This window comes from Theobroma cacao, chromosome 5 (genome assembly GCF_053813885.1).
Source record: "Theobroma cacao isolate CCN51 chromosome 5, ASM5381388v1, whole genome shotgun sequence".
Classification (NCBI taxonomy): Eukaryota; Viridiplantae; Streptophyta; class Magnoliopsida; order Malvales; family Malvaceae; genus Theobroma; species Theobroma cacao.
The window spans coordinates 44421151-44438896 of record NC_142643.1 but is presented as its reverse complement, the minus strand read 5'-3'; the positions used below and the strand labels follow the sequence as shown (position 1 = coordinate 44438896).

Below are 17746 nucleotides of genomic sequence, written 5' to 3'. Positions count from 1 at the left end.
ATAATATTTGTAAATAAAATAGAGGGTCTTTTTTGAATCCAAAAAGCCAAAAAGATAAATGGTCCTTTTTGCCCTTCATGTTCTGAATCGTAAATTGATTTAAAACCCATGTACTTAAATGTAATTTTGCTACTGACTGAACCCTAGTACTTGACGTCACCGCATTAACAGAACTGAAAGATAGAGGCTTTGCTTTGCCTTTGGCTATGTCCAGAAACAAAGTTGCTAAAGATTACTCTTTTTTATTCAATTTCTTCTTTCTTTAAGTTAAAGGTTTAAATTCAGGTAAGCCTTTTCTTTTCTGCGTTATTATTTTTTTGTGGGTTATTGAAAGACTGGTCTTTTTTTTTTTTTTGAATGTTATTTAGGTGAAATAGTCAATGGTTGGAATGATAGGAAATGGGTTGTTAAATTTGAGGTTTTTAGAATAATTTTTTGACCTTATTTTAGATAATTAATGATGCTGTCTAATGTAAGTATGGTTATGGTTTTGAATTATGTGGATTGGGTTCTTCAACTGGAATTTTGATAAGCAGTCTTCTGTTCTCTGCGTCCGGTTTATTCTATATTCATTTTGTTCCAGATTGAAGTTTGACAATGGAAGGCTTCTCTTTTTCTTTTAATTTGTTTGTTTTCCACGCTAGGATGCCTTAAGTTGAATAATTCTGGTAATTTTGGATGTTTTGAGACTTGGAACCTTGGGAATTGTAAGTATTCTTACTTTTTCTAATGGAAAAGAGTTTGGAATTTGTATTGGATATTGTTATATTCATGTTTAATGCTAAAACTTTTAACTTTAATGTGGGATTTGGTTTCTGTGTTTCAAGAGCCCCCTCCATCTCCCCATGAATTTTGTGATTGTGAATTGGATATTTGTATTTTTTTTCATTTCACTTGCATTAGTCTCTCTCTCTCTCTCTCTCTCTCTCTCTCTCTCTCTCTTTCCCTCTCCCTGTTCTATGGACTTCATAATTCTTTGGTTTTAGGAACCGACAAGTTCTTTTTTCCGTTTCAATTCACATTTCCCATCATTCATCGCATGGCCATCTGCTTTCAATTACCAAGACATGTTCATTAGTTTGCTGACTCTTATTGTGTGTGTATATATATTTATAGAGTTTGTGGTTTTGGTTTTGCTTGTTTCCAGTTTCACAGGTCTGCTGCTTCTTCTCAATTTGAAAGAGTGGAGACAGCAGGAGAATTACCTACCAATTATCTCAAATTTTAGCCTGAAACAATGAAATAAGGAAATTAAAGATTTGTGCTTTTGTGCGGGAATTGATCTTAGTTGAGTTTTTATTGAATAAGAGTGAAAGTGTAGTTTAGGTTTTTCAAACATATTGCGATTTAGCAAGTGATTGAAGTTTATTCTATTGACTGGATAGAAGGAGATGGGATATGCAGCTACCCCTCGGAGCTCTCCAGTTGAGATTTGCCATTTTCATGGTTCACCATGGGGTTTGAAACAACCTGGCCTATGTTGTAGCTCTTGGAAGTACTCAACAGTAAAAGTATCTACTTGTCATTTTACTTGTTCGATCAAATATAGTCGTAGAAGCCAATCTTGCTTGCCATGGAAGGTAGATAATGGTTCAGAAAGAGAGGCATTTTCTTTACAGTTCAGAGCACTGCAGAGAAGTGTATGTATTGACAGAAACGAAATTGATCAAGATGAATGGGGGAGCTCAGAGGATCATATCTCGCGTGTTAAGAGAAAATTCAAAGAGCAAATAAACTCAAAAAAGCTTCCAAATTCTGTGACATCAGTTTTTGATGGACCTTTTGTTAGAAATGATGAGGAAACCAACAACAATATTCTTCAGAAGTTCTGCAGCAATGGAAGATTGAAGGATGCATCAAGGTTGATAGAAATTATGGCCCGTCAGAATCAAATTCCTCATTTCCCTTCTTGCATAAACTTAATCAGGGGTTTCCTAAAAGTAGATGAGCTTGATAAAGCTGCCAAAGTTCTACAAGTTATGATAATGTCTGGTGGGGTACCTGACAATATTACCTATAACATGATGGTTCGTGGCCTTTGTAAAAGAGGGTGGATAAGAGCTGCAATTGATCTTTTGGAAGACATGAGCTTGAGTGGTTGCCCTCCAGATGTGATTACATACAATACAATAATACGCTGCATGTTTGATAATGGGATTTTTGATCAGGCCGTTGGGTTTTGGAAGGATCAATTGAGAAAGGGATGCCCCCCGTATCTAATCACCTATACCATTCTCATTGAGCTCGTCTGCAAGCATTGTGGAACTGTACGGGCCATGGAAGTATTGGATGATATGGCCATAGAAGGTTGTTATCCAGACATTGTTACCTACAATTCACTGGTTAATTTTACTTGTAAACGGGGGAAGTATGAGGATGCTGCTTTAGTCATATATAATATTATATCTCATGGCATGGAGCCCAATGCTATAACATATAACACCCTTATCCATTCTCTCTCTAGTCATGGATGTTGGGATGAAGTGGATGAGATACTTGCCATCATGAAGGAAACTTCCCATCCTCCAACTGTGGTTACTTACAACATTTTGATCAATGGTTTGTGTAAATATGGACTATTAGAACGTGCAATCAACTTCTTTGATCAAATGGTTTCTCAAAATTGTTCTCCAGACATTGTTACTTATAATACTCTGCTTGGTGCTCTTTCGAAAGAAGGAATGGTGGAAGAGGCTCTTCAATTACTTCAATTTTTAAGTGGGAGCAGCTGCTCTCCTGGTTTGATAACTTATAACACTGTCATTGATGGGTTGACTAGAAGTGGTGATATGGAGAAAGCAATGGGATTATATAATAAGATGTTAGAAGATAGGATCAGTCCCGATGACATAACCCATCGTTGCTTGGTTTGGGGATTTTGCCGGGCAGATCAATTTGAGAGAGCTGTAGAGACCTTAAGGGTGATGGGTGAGAGGGAGCACAGAGTGGGAAATAGCGCTTATAAAATGGTAATCCATGGGTTATGTAAAAAGGAGAAGGTAGATTTGGCAATACAAGTTCTGGAAATGATGGTCTCAAGTCGGTGTAAACCAGATGAGACAACTTGTTGGACTATAATCAAAGGTATAGCTGATGCTGGTATGATGGAAGAAGCTAACAAATTGCGTCAAAAGTTGATGGAATGGAAGGTTTTCAGAGAAAGGACCCTGTTGAGTTAAAGACTTTGTGCAGAATGAAAAGTTCAGTTGATCTTGATAGCCAATATTTGGGCTGAGAGTTTTTCCAACTTCCATTTAAACTTATTTCAATTTGAAGCTCCTTGCTTCTGTAATCTCCTCAAAGCATGGGGCCATAGTGGTCTGCTGTTTACACCAATGAATTAGGACAATCTTTTCTCTTTGCTTGGTTTTGAGCCTTTGCTTCATCTATTTAACTTCTTGTTGTCTTTCATTAGACTGTTTCTCTGGTGGTTAGATATGTTTTTTTCAAAGAGCATGAATGGAAATATCATTTCTTTTACTTCTACGAGACTTTTCACATGTATCCCCCATTTGTCATAAGGATGTGCCTGGAATAGAGAATTCATGAATCATGATCATAATCACTTGATTATACTCTCAAGCCCAGCCTGCAATAAGAGTTTTGCCTCTTATAGGACCTTGAAGTTGAATTAAATGGTGAAAAGAAAGAGTTTAGTTAGCTGGGTTTAACTACAATACTGATTTGACAGATATGCCACTTGATGTTAATATATAGCCTTGTGCTGCAGATAAGTCGGCAGCTTAACATCCACCGCAGAGAAATTTCCACCAAGCAATATAGCTGTGTTAGGCACTTGGATTTAAAGTCCTGCAAGATAAGGGTGTTCTTTATTTAGTCAAAATGATATAGCTGGAAGTCATATTTTATGCAGGCTATGCGCCTGAGCCAGAGACCTTGTTTGATGGTCTTGGAGAGGGTCAATAAAAGATTCAAAACTACATGTGGGAAGAACATGTATAAAGGGAAATAATAACAAAAACATGCTGCCGAAACGACCTCAGAGGTCCAGAAGGAAAAAAGACTCTTGTCAGAACCGTGCACTCGCCTTCCAAGTTCAGAGAGGATAATAAATAACTTGATAGAAGAAGAGTGTTGAAACAAGATATGGCAAGATTATAGTTAGAGGGCTCATGTTGCTGATACGTGACAAAATGGTTAATGGGTGCTACTTATTAGAATCAGAACCAGCAAATTCTTTGTAAACATCAAGCAAAGGAAAAGTTCTGTTCAAACGTTTGAATGAATCTTTAGAAATAGCTTCCATTCTGAAAAGGGCATTGGCCAACTCCATAGCTTCAGAACGCCATCCGGCAAAACCAATCCCTTCAATCAATAATATGTAAGTGGTTTCATTTGGCTGACATCGCTTATCAACCATTGCTGCTAACACTTCAATGGCATCATTGATTCTGTGTACTTTGCATAGACCAAGAAGAACGATATTGTAACTGATTACCGTCGGGGGAATCCCACTACATCCCATGTCAACTAGCAACTCGATAGCTTCATCTACCATCCCATCTCTGCACAAGCAGGAGATGAGTGAATTGTAAGTAATTTCATCAGGACCAATTCTTTTACTTAGCATCTCTGATATCATTTCCAAAGCCTTGACTTTATCCCCAGAGCTCCATAGTGCACTGAACATAGTGTTGTAAGAACTCACATTTGGAGGACATCCAACCTCGCGAAGCTTCTCAAAGATTTCCAAAGCCTGCTCAGCTTTTCCATTCTTACACAGAGTAGCTAAGACTGTGTTGTAGTTAACAATATCTGGCAGGCAACCATCAGAGATCATGCAATCCAAAAACTCAATTGCCAAATCTAGTCTCCCTTCTTTGCAGAATGCAGAGATCAATGGATCATAACTATAAGCATCAGGAGTCAAACCCCTTTCTTTCATCATCTTTAATACATTTACAGCCTCCTCAAGTTTTCCTTCACGACAAAGAGAGCTGATCAAGATGCTATACGTAACAACATTTGGTTCACAACCTCTAGAAACCATCTCTGTCACTAGTTTCTCTCCTTCAGCCCACTTCCCCTGATTCAAAAGTACTCGTAACAAAATGTTGTAGGAAATCACATCTGGCTGACAACCCCTAGCCTTTAAGCTTCTAACAAACTTAAAAGCTCTATTCACCATCCCATCTTTGCACATTCCTCTAATAATTGCATTGTAAGTGAACATATCTGGTCGAAGTCCTTTCGATAACATTTCATCCAAAAGTTTCATAGCTTCATTAATTTCACCTTGAAGCATGGTTGCCTCTATCAAAATTGTGTAGGTAATAACAGAAGGCTTGCAATTATCTTTTAACAACTGATTAATAACCTTGTAAGCTGAATCAAGTTTCCCTCTACTACAAAAACTCCCAATCATTATATTGTATGTAACAACATCAGGTGAAAACCCTCTACTTCTCATCCTATCAAGCACTTTATTAGCAAAATCAAGTCGGTTCATCTTACAAAACCCACTAATTATTGCATTGTAAGCAAAAACATCAGGTTCACCATACTTTTCCAAAATTTCTATCACCCTAGTAGCTTTCTCAACGTTCCTTCCATTGAAAAATCCTTTAATCATCTTTGTACAAAGAACAACATCAGGCTTGTACCCTTTGCCAACCATGCACTCAAGAAAGTAAAATGCTTCATTGTACTTGCCTGCCTTGCATGACCTATTGAGTAGTTTCATCAAATGAGTCTCTTTAAAATCAAAAGATAAGAGATGGGTTGGTCTTGTTTCAGCTGAAACCCTCACTTTTTGGTTGTTTCTAGACTTACTACTACTATCCTGACTCTCATGGTTTAAGCAACTCACCAAAGAAGTATGATGTGAATGTGAATTTGAAGTTGGTTTTAGTTGTTGTGTAGTAAAGGGTAGACTATGGGTAACTAACTCAGTTGAAAACAGTGTCATTGATAATGATTTTCTGTCTTCTTTTTTCCTGGTGCTCAATGTTCAAGGAAGATCATTTTGCTCTACAACCAGCTAAAGGGAGAAAGATAGAAAGAAGGAATGAAGAGAGAGTACCTCAAAAACTGAAAGGAATGGTGATAAAAACTGAAAAGATGTGCTTGTGTTTTATGGTGTTCTTTGCTTGCACGTAGTCTTACACAGATTTTCAGTTGGATATGTAGACATAACTTAAGGATAAGGCATCTGGCTTGGATATCGGTGTTGGGTTTGGACCGGAAAGCCGACGGGCCATGAGAGAGAATTTTGTTACTTGAGCTGAACCCAAGCAAAGAGAAGCCCAATTGCACATATTATATTACAGTTTATTACAGCACGATGGTTCGATTTTTTCAATGGGATTGGTGAACAATGGCCCCCACTGGACGAAGGGAAGCAACAGTCACTTTGGGGATTGGTGTGCAATGTTAGCCCACTCGACAAGGGAAGCAAACATCACTTTAGGGAACATTTTGGAGACAAAAAGCACTGGCTAACATTCGATGCTTTAATTGGGTAGGCCATTGGAGTGGGGAGAGAGAGTTTGACATTAATGTTATAACATGTGGACTTGAAACTCCCAACTCATACATTCAGAATCGAAAGAGGTGGACATCAGTTATAATAGAAAAACACAACGGTCCATGCAAAGCTGTAATGGTTTTCAAACCAACTCAGCAAAACTCCTTGTGCATATCATATCTACCGTGTCCAGTTTTGCTAGCAGTTGCTTCCCCCCTTTGAATTTTTGGATACAACTTTATTTCAAGGACCTAGGCAAAGTAGGAATGGCCAGCCATTGTTCAAATCCATAATAGCTGCGTTTTCCTCATGGCATTCTGATCTCTAGAGAGCTGGAAAACATGACGATGCACCCTCGGAAGTTGAAATGTACAAAATAGTATTATTACCTACATATCAATAAGATATCTTATCAAACATTTGAACTAATTCATGAGGGAACCATTCTTCAAAAGGATAACTGAATTACAGTGCTCATGCATGGCTGCAGGCCTTTGATCATAGCCCCCATCACAGATAACAAACCTAACAGCCTTCATACTAGCGGAATGTGAGCTGACATATATTGCAGCCTCGAGAAAATCATTGCAGAGTGTAGGCTAACCAGAGAGCATAATAAATCTTGCTTAATAATTTCTCAAAATTAAAAAGAAAAAGAAAAGAGAAGAAAAGAAAGATAATGATACCTAATATGCACATAACCTTGAAATATCAAAAGATTAGGTGAGCTAATCCATATATTAACTGTCTAACATGCGGTCCAATCATAGGCTAGATACAATTAAAAGCAATATTAACCTCTTCTTTTTAACTATTTGTTTAAGAAATAAATTTCTCTACTTTCCAAGCTACTTTGTTTCAGTGAAAACCAGCTACCTTGATTAGAAAAGTGAGATTACAAATTCTTTATTTTCAGTACCACAATCAAACCTGTGCAGATAAGGTAAATACCAAATTAAATAGTCATGAATATGTCATGTAATAGGTAATATCTACCAAAGCTGAACTAATTCTCTCTTACATGCTGATTATAAGCTTCCATTTAAGTCCAAAAAGTCCCAAAGAAAAGATCTTTCAGGACATGTCTTATGTAGTATAGTCTTCAGGTTTCCTGCTTTTAGCTTCACTTGCACTTCACTCTCCCTAAATTGAGGAATTAGCTGATGCATAATACAGAAGTTAGAATCCACATGGTAGCTTGCAAAGCAACCTGCTTAAACAGTCACTTTAACTTAAGCAAAATAACATTACCTTTATCAACCATAAATAGTAAATTGCTGAATACATTGCTTGTGCTTGGAAATCCTCAAACTCCATATCTTGAATGGTTGAGCAGGAATTTAGGAGACATAATTCATTATGCATGAAGATACTGATTTCATTATCCATGCTGGTTTTCTGCTCAGACTGGCTGGAAATACCATGCATATTCATTGTCAAATGGCTTATTGAACACTGGGACAGGAAACGACGATGTAGCCATAGAGCCTATCAAAGATAAACAGTATAAATTAATAATTTTAAGGAATGCAGGAATAGGTGAATTGGACACTGAACAAATAACTAGCCTGCACAAGTGTCATCTGTCACAAATAGACAGTATTTGTATTGAAAAGCAATGAAAGTACAAAGAACAAGTGCATGGACTCTGTGAAACCTCCTTCACCCATTTCTTTTGTTTGAGGAGGGAAAGGGAATAGGTAAAAAGCCTTGTACCTCTCTCCCTACATAACGTTTTATTAACACTTCGTTCCAATCAAGTTCCTCCTGTCCAGTACAATTTTGAAGAGGCGAAATAAGAAAGTTGTAAATAAATGTTTTCATAAGACATCAATGATCAATAAAGCAAATACATATCATGTGTGGTATACTTTCTTGGTAAAGACAAGAAATTGGTAGTTTTATTAGCATGAGTATGCCACAGAGTTGTACCTTTACAACTTGATAGTTTTCAACATCATAAGAAGAATCATCACATTCTTGCTTACAGCAGGAATTCTTTAAAATTCCAAGCATTAGCCGCTGCAAATTGAGGTAGACTAAGATAGTTAGTAGCATGAACAAGATTTATTACTCAAATAAAAGATTATATTAATGATGACTTTCTCCTGGTAAAACAAAATATTTCCCAGTATTCTTTGAACTAAAAGCATATCTTTTCTTGAGGGCAATATCAATTTCAGATTGTAACATAAAAGCTTACTCGGCGATAGTGAAAGCATGAATTATCGGCAACATGTAACCCAGCCCAATCTCTGGATTTCTTTAACTCGTGAAGCATCTGAAATTATATATTTACATCAATAAAACAATGAAAAGAGAAACTTAAAAAGGATGCTTTCTTGAACCAGAGTGTCTGTGCATTAAAAAACCAAAAAGCAAACATAATACACAACATAAATTTAGCAGCATAAAACAGGAACAGCGGAATTCTGAGAAAATATCACTATACTCTATCCTTTAAAAATTCTGAAAATTCTGCATTAAGTGCAGTTTTTAATTATTTGTTTTCCCTCACACATATGTGAAGTGCATCAAACCTAGAACTTGTGTTGCAACACTATATAACACTTGAACAATCTGCATAATCCAATAATCTAACCTGTTCTCTCGTCATGTAGGAAACTAACCAGCACCGATGATTCCAGGCACGATAGTTCATTTTTGATCTCTGTAAAGAAAAGAATATGATTAATTGCATTTTTATCCACAGTTACATAGCTCAACCATTGGTGTTGATGAATAAAAATCCATATCATCAATGCATTAGGAGGGGTCCACTCTACCCAGAAAAGGAGTCCATATCTTAATAATAAAGATTCAGAGGTTTACATGAAAAGGGGAAAATGATTAGAACAAATTCATAGGAACTTTAGTGAGTTGTCAACATAAGGTGCACATCAGGAATCAAACAGCTTAATAAACCCAACTCCTATGTTTTGCAGTTTCATCCCTTTCAGTTTTTAGTCTCGGTCAAAACCATTAGGCAAACTACTAAGTATCTTGGAGTTCATAGCCACTTCTTGCGAGAGAAGAAAAGAAAGAAAGAAAGGATTTACTTTGAAAATGCTAATAAACCTTATTATACAATAGTATCCAGTTCCTGAGCTGAAATTAAACCTCAGCTATTTTTTCGACAAGCTCAGATTCTTTTGTTATAATCTCTGGCATAGTTGAACATTTTCCAGCAATCATCTTGATCACCCATCGCCTGTGGCTCCAAGCTTGTTCACTTTTAGGTGAATAAGAAAGAACAAGGGCTGACAAGAGAAGTTCATCCATAAGCATTGCCAGTTGCTGCTTCTTTGACACAACTAGCTTCCTAATGACATTACATAATACATAAACTTGGATCATGATCTAAACAAACTACACAAAAACGATAAAATTTGCAAATTATAATGTAGCAGCAAGCATAAGAAACTTCAAAGCTCCACAAAGGCTAAAGACATAACAACTTTCAGCTTGTGGTCATGCAAAGATAATCTCAAAGGTTTGATTCCATCATTTTCAAAGTTTATGCCAAAATTTTGGTTTCGTGGTGTTTAAACAGAGACCTGAAAACCCAAAGCATGGGACCATGAACAGAGAATTGGTGTTCAATAGCAGGGTGAACTAGAATTACATGCCCAAGTTTACAAATCACTGCTAATCAAATATATGTAACCATTTTTCCAGGGTGAAACAACTAGCAATGTTCAATCAGACCAGATAAAAATGCTTCACACTGACATGTAAGCAACAAATCCCAATCATCTTCCCAGAAATTGATTAGCATCCAAAGTACAAGTGAAGAAGCTAACAATAAGTATGGATATACATAAAAGATTGAGAGGGGAAAACCTGGAATTCCATGCAGTGCCAAAATCGCAGCTTAACAATAAAAGCGCCCTGCTATGCTTCATGATTTCACTGTCAAAAGACTGACGAGACAAAGAGCCATACATGATATTCTCATGCTCATGTTTATTATTCGATAAGCTGTTAAGTGTCCTATACTGTTTCATTGCATCCATAAATGCACCTTTAGCAGCCTTACACAACGGAAGAAGAACCTCAGTTGAAATGCCCAACTTATGATCTCTATTCCAAAATTTTGTATTTCTAGGTCCCAAAACATCATCCTCGGATGAGTCGCCGGATTCACCACCCTCTTTGCATAGTGTGACAAACTGAGATGGGTGAATAAACCCTACTTCATCACTGAATTCAAGAATGACAGCAATATTAGCTTCATATTACAATCTTAACATAAAACAATCTATTTCAACGGTGAGAATATATAAATAAACAACTAAGGTTCCATTTCCTTGCCCATGCTTGCTTTTCAAAGAAATGTATCTATAGGCAAAATCAATTTCTTTTGTTCTTTTTCTTCCACTAAATGCAAAATTTTTAAAATTTCAAAATTACTTGTTCTGTTTAAATTCCAAACATTAACTTAATGCAAAAAAACATGTAGCAAAAGCGCCAATTAATAGAATCCTGAAAAAATTTTCATATAATTCTTCTAACTAAATCAAATGCAACAAAATCTCATTTTCTCAATTTTAATAATTGTATTCTCAACAATTTTTCATATCTATAAATCATAATTATCGACTTTTCACTTTAGAGAAAGACTAAAAATGTTTTCTTTCATTTTTCTCCATTTTCTCAGTAACAAAACACAACGGAATCTTTAAAATTCTAAACTAATTTTAAAAGTTAACATGATAAATCTATATATTTCCATAAGTAAAACGATCTCATTTTTCAAAGAAACGTATAACGACTCACATGAGAGGATCGGATTCCAAAATTGCCTCCAATTGATTCAACAGATCCATCGCTCTGTCTTCATCCCAAGAGTTTCCGTACATTTTCTCTATTTTTCTAGCTCCCTGTTTGGTTACCAGGAAAATGAAAGAAAAAAAATCCCAATGCCACGTAATTAAAAAACTGATTTTTTTTTAATTTTTTCATAAAAAAAATTTAAAGTATTATGCACATGTTGTTCACGTGCCTTGCTCGAGCCGTCTTCTTGACCGTGCACGAAGCAAAGGCAATAAGAGAGAGAGAGAGAGAGAGAAAGGAGAAGAGAAATCACAAGAAAAAAAAAAAAAAGAAAAGAAAAGGAAAAAGTTCCGTTGTTTTAAGGGAAAAAAAAAGAGGAAAGAACTTATTTTTCCTTCAAACTCCAAAAGAAATCAGAGAAACAGAGAAAACAGATATATTCCTCTTCTTCTTCTTCTTTTTATTCAAATCTTCCATTTTCTTTCCTTCTCTGTCTCTCACTTTTTCCCGCCATCTTTTCCTCTCTTCATTTGATAATCTTCTTGTTTTTATTCTTTTTATTGGATTTTTTCCACGAAAACTTTCCACCATTTTTTAGTTTTACCTTTTAATCAGCAATGCGGCTCATCGATCCAATAATTTCCGTCTTTTGTATCTCCCTTTCCGAGCTCCCCTGATTGTAAATTTTCATTTTAATTTTTTTATTAATTTTGGTCTAATAATCAATAAAATTGATAATGGATCATATTGTCGGTGGGAAATTCAAAATGGGTCGAAAGATCGGAGCTGGATCTTTTGGCGAGCTCTTCCTTGGTAATCTCTCTCTCTCTCTCTCTCTTTATTTGTACCTTTTTAAATCAAAGTAATTAATCTGATTTAATGTGGTAATTATTTTTTTATAGGGGTCAATATACAGACTGGGGAAGAAGTTGCTGTAAAGATGGTATGAGCCTTAATTTTTGGAATAAATAGTTTGGTACATGTTGGTTAGTTTAATTTTTGTTAGTGATTTGCTGATTTTTGATATCGGTATATGATCACCGGATATAAGAAACTTTTATAGGGATTAGTTTTTCATTTTTTATCTCTGAATTAAGGTTAATTATGCCGTGCTTGTTGTATTTGGCGATGTCAATGCAATCGGTTGGCGTTTTATATATTTTCTATGTGGAAATATGAGTTTATTTAAGTTATTATGAGAATGTGTGCTAATTTTTCAATAGATTTAGTTATTGAGGAAGTAGTGATTCGAAGAGATTTGTTAGATTAGAACATGCTGTTAATGATGATAAGGTTTTGAGTTTGCTACTAGATTGGATGGAATGGATGCTAAAAGATGAGTTAGAGGCTTTGGAAAATGCTGATGAGAATAGAGATGTGGACTAAAAGATATATTAATTTTTGGGGCAGGGGCTTTTGGGGGCACTTTTGCAAGTTTTTTGACTCTTTAAAGCAGTCGAAGCATTATCTCTGTTGAAGTTGGACATGTATGATAGAAAAATTTTGATATCTTTGAAAAGGGACTATACTGAGATTTTTTGCATTATAGAAGTATGTTAGATCTTGCGACAATATCATGCATTTTAGTATGAAAATCACCAATCCTGAAATGTTATGAGAAGTAAATTTTGAATGTTTCTACTGATTCCCTACCTTAATCTATTTGGTTTTTGACCACCTGGTTTTTTTTCCCCACAACTTCAGGAACCTGTGAAGACCAAGCACCCTCAGCTTCACTATGAGTCAAAATTGTACATGCTTCTTCAGGGTGGAAGTAAGGTTTTATTTATTTTGCTCTGCTGGTAATTTATTATAATTAGTGAATTGTGAAGAAAGGACCTTAATATGAAACACATGAGCTAAAGTTCATTGTTTGTTTTGTTTATTGTTTTTGATGAAGCGGGGGTTCCCCACCTCAAGTGGTTTGGAGTTGAAGGTGACTACAATATTATGGTTATTGAGCTTCTAGGGCCAAGCCTTGAGGACTTGTTCAACTACTGCAATCGAAAGCTCTCTTTGAAGACAGTGTTAATGCTCGCTGATCAGTTAGTATGTTTACCTGTCTCACTGAAGAACTTTGTTTTGCTGCCTATGTTAGCATCACATGTGATGAGTTCTCTTATTGCTGTTAACCCTTTAGATCAACAGAGTTGAATTTATGCACTCAAGGGGATTTCTTCATCGTGATATAAAGCCTGACAACTTTCTAATGGGTTTGGGACGAAAAGCCAATCAGGTATATGAGCTAATGTGATGCTTTCACTCTCTAGTTATGTGGTGGAGTGTACTCCTTTGAACATCGTCTTGCTTCATGATTGGTGACAATAGAGAAAGGTGGAAATCATTAAAGTGAAATTTTGTTACTTTTAATCTTGTTAATACATATATGTGTTGCTTAAGATATCATATTAATTTTTCTCATCACTTAAAAGACTTCATAGTCATATTCTTAGCAGTTAATAGTTTCATATTACAATAAGAGAGTTTAAAAAAGAAAATTACTGTGTTTTCAGAGTAAAAGCTAATTTTCTGTTGTGTACACTGTGAGCTGCAAGATCTTGTATTGTTGATGCATCAATGGGATTTCGTCTTGAAGCTTTCTCATAAGCATTTTTGCATCTTAAATATGATGCAATTATTTAATTTGATAAAGGGTGAAATTAACAAACTGAAAGAACATGTATCACTTTTTTCGTGTCTAGTGGGGAATTAAAATTTTATCCTGATATCCTCTTATAGGATTTTAGAATGGCCTTTCCTTGAGTTTAGCTTTATTTAAGTATTTCATGTCTATGCTATATGTCAGTTACCAATTGCATATTGAAGTTTGTTTCCATTTTTTTTGCCAGTATCAATAGTTGATAACTTGGAGATTGCCATACTGGTAAATTCCCAAAAGTTATTGCAGCTGTAGTTGCTGAGTATGCGAAATGCCATTACTAAAAGCCTCAAATCTTGATATGGTGACTGAGATGGTTGCTTTGATTACTTTATGGATTTGCTACTAACCATCTCATGGATTATGTAACAGGTGTATATTATTGATTATGGCCTTGCTAAAAAGTATAGGGATCTTCAAACTCACAAACACATACCCTATAGGTATGCATTTGCCATTTGTTTTGTATCCCAAATAGTGGCACAATGAGCTAAGGTTTTCGGCTGTTCTATTTATTTTGTATTTTTATCAGTTGTATGTAAAATGTTTTTTATCTGAGAGATAGATATTTGTAAACTAATTGCTTACAATTGGTGACTCTCCTTGAGCATGATAACATCTAGCTAAACAAGCTGGAGAGGCGAGTCACCCATGTATTTTGAAAGTTCTTGAACAGTTGTGGTATTTGACCTGATTTTGCTTACGTTGTTTGTTGTTCTATTGCTTTTGTGCTAATATAATATGTGTTGAAAGTTATCACATTTTTGGCAGGCATCTAGGATTAGTTTCAATGGTTTAATTGAGTGGTTGTTTAACTACTTAGTCTTCATGTTCAATTTGTTTCAACTTCTGTGAATTTGATATCTTCACAGAGAAAACAAGAATCTTACGGGCACAGCTCGATATGCAAGCGTTAACACTCACCTTGGAGTTGGTGGGTAAAGTGCCACATTAGTTATTCATTGTTTCTGCTTATGCATGTTAGACATGATGTGCATTGTGTAATCTAATTGTTGCTCGATTCATGTACAGAACAAAGCCGAAGAGATGATTTGGAATCACTGGGTTATGTGCTGATGTATTTTTTACGAGGAAGGTTATAACGTTATAAGCACTATTCTTTGTGCATTCCAAGTTGTTGATGTGAAAAATATTTCTTATTGGTCATGTTCTTTAAATTTATGTTTTGCTGGCATCAGCCTTCCCTGGCAGGGCCTGAAGGCAGGGACGAAAAAACAGAAGTATGATAAAATCAGTGAAAAGAAGATGCTAACTCCTGTTGAGGTATTTTAAATTTCAATCGAATTCTGAATATGAAATGCAAGGCTGGTGCCCTCACCTTGTCATTACACTTCTCTTATTTATAACTAATTACACAAATGTGCAAATCCTTCCTTCAGGTACTCTGCAAGTCACATCCATCAGAGTTCATATCATACTTTCATTATTGTCGATCATTACGCTTCGAAGACAAGCCAGATTACTCATACTTGAAGAGGCTTTTCCGAGACTTATTTATTCGAGAAGGTCAGAGCCAAAGACTGTAGTTTCCTATTTAAATACTTTTATAATATCTTAGTTTATGGTGGAAGTTAGGAGTTGTTTGTATCCTTTGTAATGCCCATAATGTGTGGGTCTCAACAAGAATGACCATGATGCATATAAAATTTTGTGCATATAGTGGAAGCAATTGGAAGGTGGGTTGCTTTCTGGCATCTTGATGACATAGCTTTCTAGTTTCTTCTGGTCATGTATAGAGTCATTTAATTGTATCACAAACTTTGCATAGATTGGTGGATGATGTGCAATAATTTCTTGTACCTATATATCAGTATGTAAGTCATACACCTTGAAAATGAACAGGGATTTAAATACCAACTGTACCGGACTTAACAGGTAAGACAGGATGTGTCTTAACTCCTGTCAAGATGCATTTGAAATGTGTGGTGAACACAATTTGTTACAATAATATGGATAAACATGTGTGAGAGCTCATTCTGTTGCTAGCTGAACTTAGCTTTCCTACTTTCAAGATGTTGTCATTTTTTGGAAAGCATGATAAGATTACTTGCCAATAAAATCATGAGACAACATTGTTTGAAAATTTTTCTTTGAAGGCTGGTAAAGTGTTTAGTGCCTTTTGATTCTCAAGGTGGTTTTGTTGGCAGGATATCAGTTTGACTATGTATTTGACTGGACCATACTCAAGTATCCCCAGCTCACTGGTAGCTCTAGACAACGGGTCAGTGTTTGTAAATCTTGTGCTTTACTTCTCTCCTATCACAGATTATTCTTACTTTCTTTCTTGTGTCTTTTCAGCCGTCAGGTGGAAAAGCTGCTTTAAATGCTGGACCATCTGCTGAAAGAACAGAGAAGCCATCAGGTGTGCTCTGTTATCCAGAGAGGGTGTAGGGAGGGGGATCCAGTTTTGTGTAACTAAAATGTTTGGACTGCCAAGGATGTATTTGAATTACTTGATTTTCGTTGTTTTCCAGACTTCCTACTTCTAAATACAATTCCCAATTTGCAATTATGATGCTTGAGGCTTGGATACTTAACATAGCCTTTCTGTGGCAGGGTGATTTAGGAAGTTTCTTGGTTGTTACTTTGTGGAAGCAAAAAATTCTTTACCCTTCTTGTTAAGTGAATCCTAATGCTTTTCCTCCTTTTCCCTTACATATTTTGACTAGTGGGACGAGAAATTCGCGATAGATTTTCAGGTGCTGTTGAGGTATTTACTAGGAAAAATGCTTCAGGTAGTGGACATCTCAGTGATCATTCAAAGCAGAAGGTATCAGAGAGGGCATCACCATCAAAGGATGTGGTAGGCATTGACTGCCATAAATTTTGTTGCATTTACTTTCAGTTATTGTCTCTTGGCCCGTTTCCTATATGAATCTGGATCTACTGTATGCAATTCCTTGAATAAATTTTGATGCATCCACGTCTTTGAATATATGATGCATGTAGAGTTCAAATCAGTGCTCTAGATTTCATCTTTTATTTTGAGGGCTATTTATGAATTTCTCTCAATTTTTTTCCAGGACAATGATTCTGGAAGGGGGCAAACTTCTTCCACCCGCCCTAGCAGCTTGTCCAAGAGGGCGGTTGCCTCGAGCAGCAGGCCAGCCTCTTCTGTGGGGCCCAGTGATAGTCGATCAAGTTGGCTTCTTTCAGGTAGTAGTCGCCTCTCCACCAGCCAGAGACTCCATTCTGGGTCTGAGCACAAATCGTCTCTCTCCCGAGCTACAACCTCAAAAGGTATCCGTGAAGATCAGAACAAAAGCTCTGATCACCATTCGAGAGTCACAGATAAGAGGAAGGGGTGAATGTTTCATTTGGTAAGAGATGGTGCTTCTTTTGGTGTAAACCTCAGATTCCCATTTCAGTCAAAACGTACTTCTTACACGCATTAATGGGTCTCGTCACACCTAAATTCCACATTTTTCGATGGAAATATATGCAATTGTCTTACTTGTCATCATGCTATGTTGTTGTAGAGTCGTGAAGAGGAGGATACTAAGATTTGGGATCCAGGCCTTTTTATTTTTTTCAAAAGAAAAAAAAAAGGTTCCTTCCCAATTTGTTAATATTTATTCAAAGTAAAGCTGTACTTGCTGATTGCTCCTGTTCTTCATTCCAACTTGTCCAAACAGATTTATTCCTTTTTATTCTTTGAATTAGTTGCTTTTCTATGATGCAATCAGCAAATGTAATTTGATTTGCTCCTATAGTTTTCTTTTTCTCTCTTGCTAATTTTAAGGAAATGAGAACCATTTAGGGCTAAGCTATCCCCCTTTTATCTTGGGTGTTTACGTGCGTCA

The 17746-nt window shown here is 36.1% G+C and overlaps 4 protein-coding genes across 7 annotated transcripts; 2 read left to right on the top strand and 2 right to left on the bottom strand.

Moving 5' to 3' along the window:
- The first annotated feature begins 143 nt into the window (after positions 1 to 143).
- Positions 144 to 3487, top strand: LOC18600070 (Pentatricopeptide repeat (PPR) superfamily protein). 2 transcript variants are annotated; one of them, XM_007030346.3, is made up of 2 exons: positions 144 to 285; positions 1148 to 3487. In XM_007030346.3, the coding sequence occupies exon 2, from the start codon at positions 1392 to 1394 to the stop codon at positions 3177 to 3179; it is 1788 nt and encodes a 595-aa protein (XP_007030408.3). In that variant the 5' UTR covers positions 144 to 285; positions 1148 to 1391; the 3' UTR covers positions 3180 to 3487. The 2 variants fall into 2 exon arrangements, with proteins under 2 accessions (XP_007030408.3, XP_088662383.1); XM_088806257.1 differs by having other exon boundaries at positions 187 to 285; positions 1386 to 3487.
- Positions 3488 to 3924: 437 nt separating this feature from the next.
- On the bottom strand, positions 3925 to 6132 carry LOC18600069 (Pentatricopeptide repeat (PPR-like) superfamily protein). The gene has a single exon (XM_018121571.2). The coding sequence runs from the start codon at positions 5927 to 5929 to the stop codon at positions 4169 to 4171; it is 1761 nt and encodes a 586-aa protein (XP_017977060.2). The 5' UTR covers positions 5930 to 6132; the 3' UTR covers positions 3925 to 4168.
- Positions 6133 to 6489: 357 nt separating this feature from the next.
- On the bottom strand, positions 6490 to 11427 carry LOC18600068 (Protein prenylyltransferase superfamily protein). 2 transcript variants are annotated; one of them, XM_007030341.3, is made up of 10 exons: positions 11267 to 11427; positions 10331 to 10690; positions 9608 to 9809; positions 9090 to 9158; positions 8691 to 8768; positions 8420 to 8509; positions 8204 to 8254; positions 7739 to 7975; positions 7509 to 7647; positions 6490 to 6876 (listed from the first exon to the last, which is right to left on the bottom strand). In XM_007030341.3, exons 1-9 carry the CDS (start codon positions 11347 to 11349, stop codon positions 7516 to 7518), a joined length of 1302 nt encoding a protein of 433 aa, XP_007030403.1. In that variant the 5' UTR covers positions 11350 to 11427; the 3' UTR covers positions 6490 to 6876; positions 7509 to 7515. The 2 variants fall into 2 exon arrangements, with proteins under 2 accessions (XP_007030403.1, XP_088662384.1); XM_088806258.1 differs by lacking the exon at positions 8204 to 8254.
- Positions 11428 to 11532: 105 nt separating this feature from the next.
- On the top strand, positions 11533 to 17625 carry LOC18600067 (casein kinase 1-like protein 10). Of its 2 annotated transcripts, XM_018121908.2 has the most exons (14): positions 11533 to 12076; positions 12166 to 12206; positions 12968 to 13037; positions 13164 to 13312; positions 13404 to 13499; positions 14295 to 14365; positions 14795 to 14856; positions 14955 to 15018; positions 15122 to 15206; positions 15323 to 15449; positions 16091 to 16164; positions 16242 to 16305; positions 16613 to 16746; positions 16967 to 17625. In XM_018121908.2, the coding sequence occupies exons 1-14, from the start codon at positions 12001 to 12003 to the stop codon at positions 17249 to 17251; spliced, it is 1398 nt and encodes a 465-aa protein (XP_017977397.2). In that variant the 5' UTR covers positions 11533 to 12000; the 3' UTR covers positions 17252 to 17625. The 2 variants fall into 2 exon arrangements, with proteins under 2 accessions (XP_017977397.2, XP_017977398.2); XM_018121909.2 differs by lacking the exon at positions 11533 to 12076 and having other exon boundaries at positions 12968 to 13042.
- The last annotated feature ends 121 nt before the right edge of the window (positions 17626 to 17746 follow it).

Coding starts and splice junctions, on each gene's coding strand:
- LOC18600068 (XM_007030341.3), bottom strand. CDS start 11,349: ATGTACGGAAACTCTTGGGATGAAGACAGAGCGATGGATCTGTTGAAT. Junction 8,255..8,419: donor AAAACTATCAAGTTGTAAAG/GTACAACTCTGT, acceptor TGTACTGGACAG/GAGGAACTTGATTGGAACGA. Junction 7,648..7,738: donor ACTATTTATGGTTGATAAAG/GTAATGTTATTT, acceptor ATTATGCATCAG/CTAATTCCTCAATTTAGGGA.
- LOC18600067 (XM_018121908.2), top strand. CDS start 12,001: ATGGATCATATTGTCGGTGGGAAATTCAAAATGGGTCGAAAGATCGGA. Junction 15,207..15,322: donor AGATGCTAACTCCTGTTGAG/GTATTTTAAATT, acceptor TCCTTCCTTCAG/GTACTCTGCAAGTCACATCC. Junction 16,747..16,966: donor CATCACCATCAAAGGATGTG/GTAGGCATTGAC, acceptor ATTTTTTTCCAG/GACAATGATTCTGGAAGGGG.
- LOC18600070 (XM_007030346.3), top strand. CDS start 1,392: ATGGGATATGCAGCTACCCCTCGGAGCTCTCCAGTTGAGATTTGCCAT.
- LOC18600069 (XM_018121571.2), bottom strand. CDS start 5,929: ATGACACTGTTTTCAACTGAGTTAGTTACCCATAGTCTACCCTTTACT.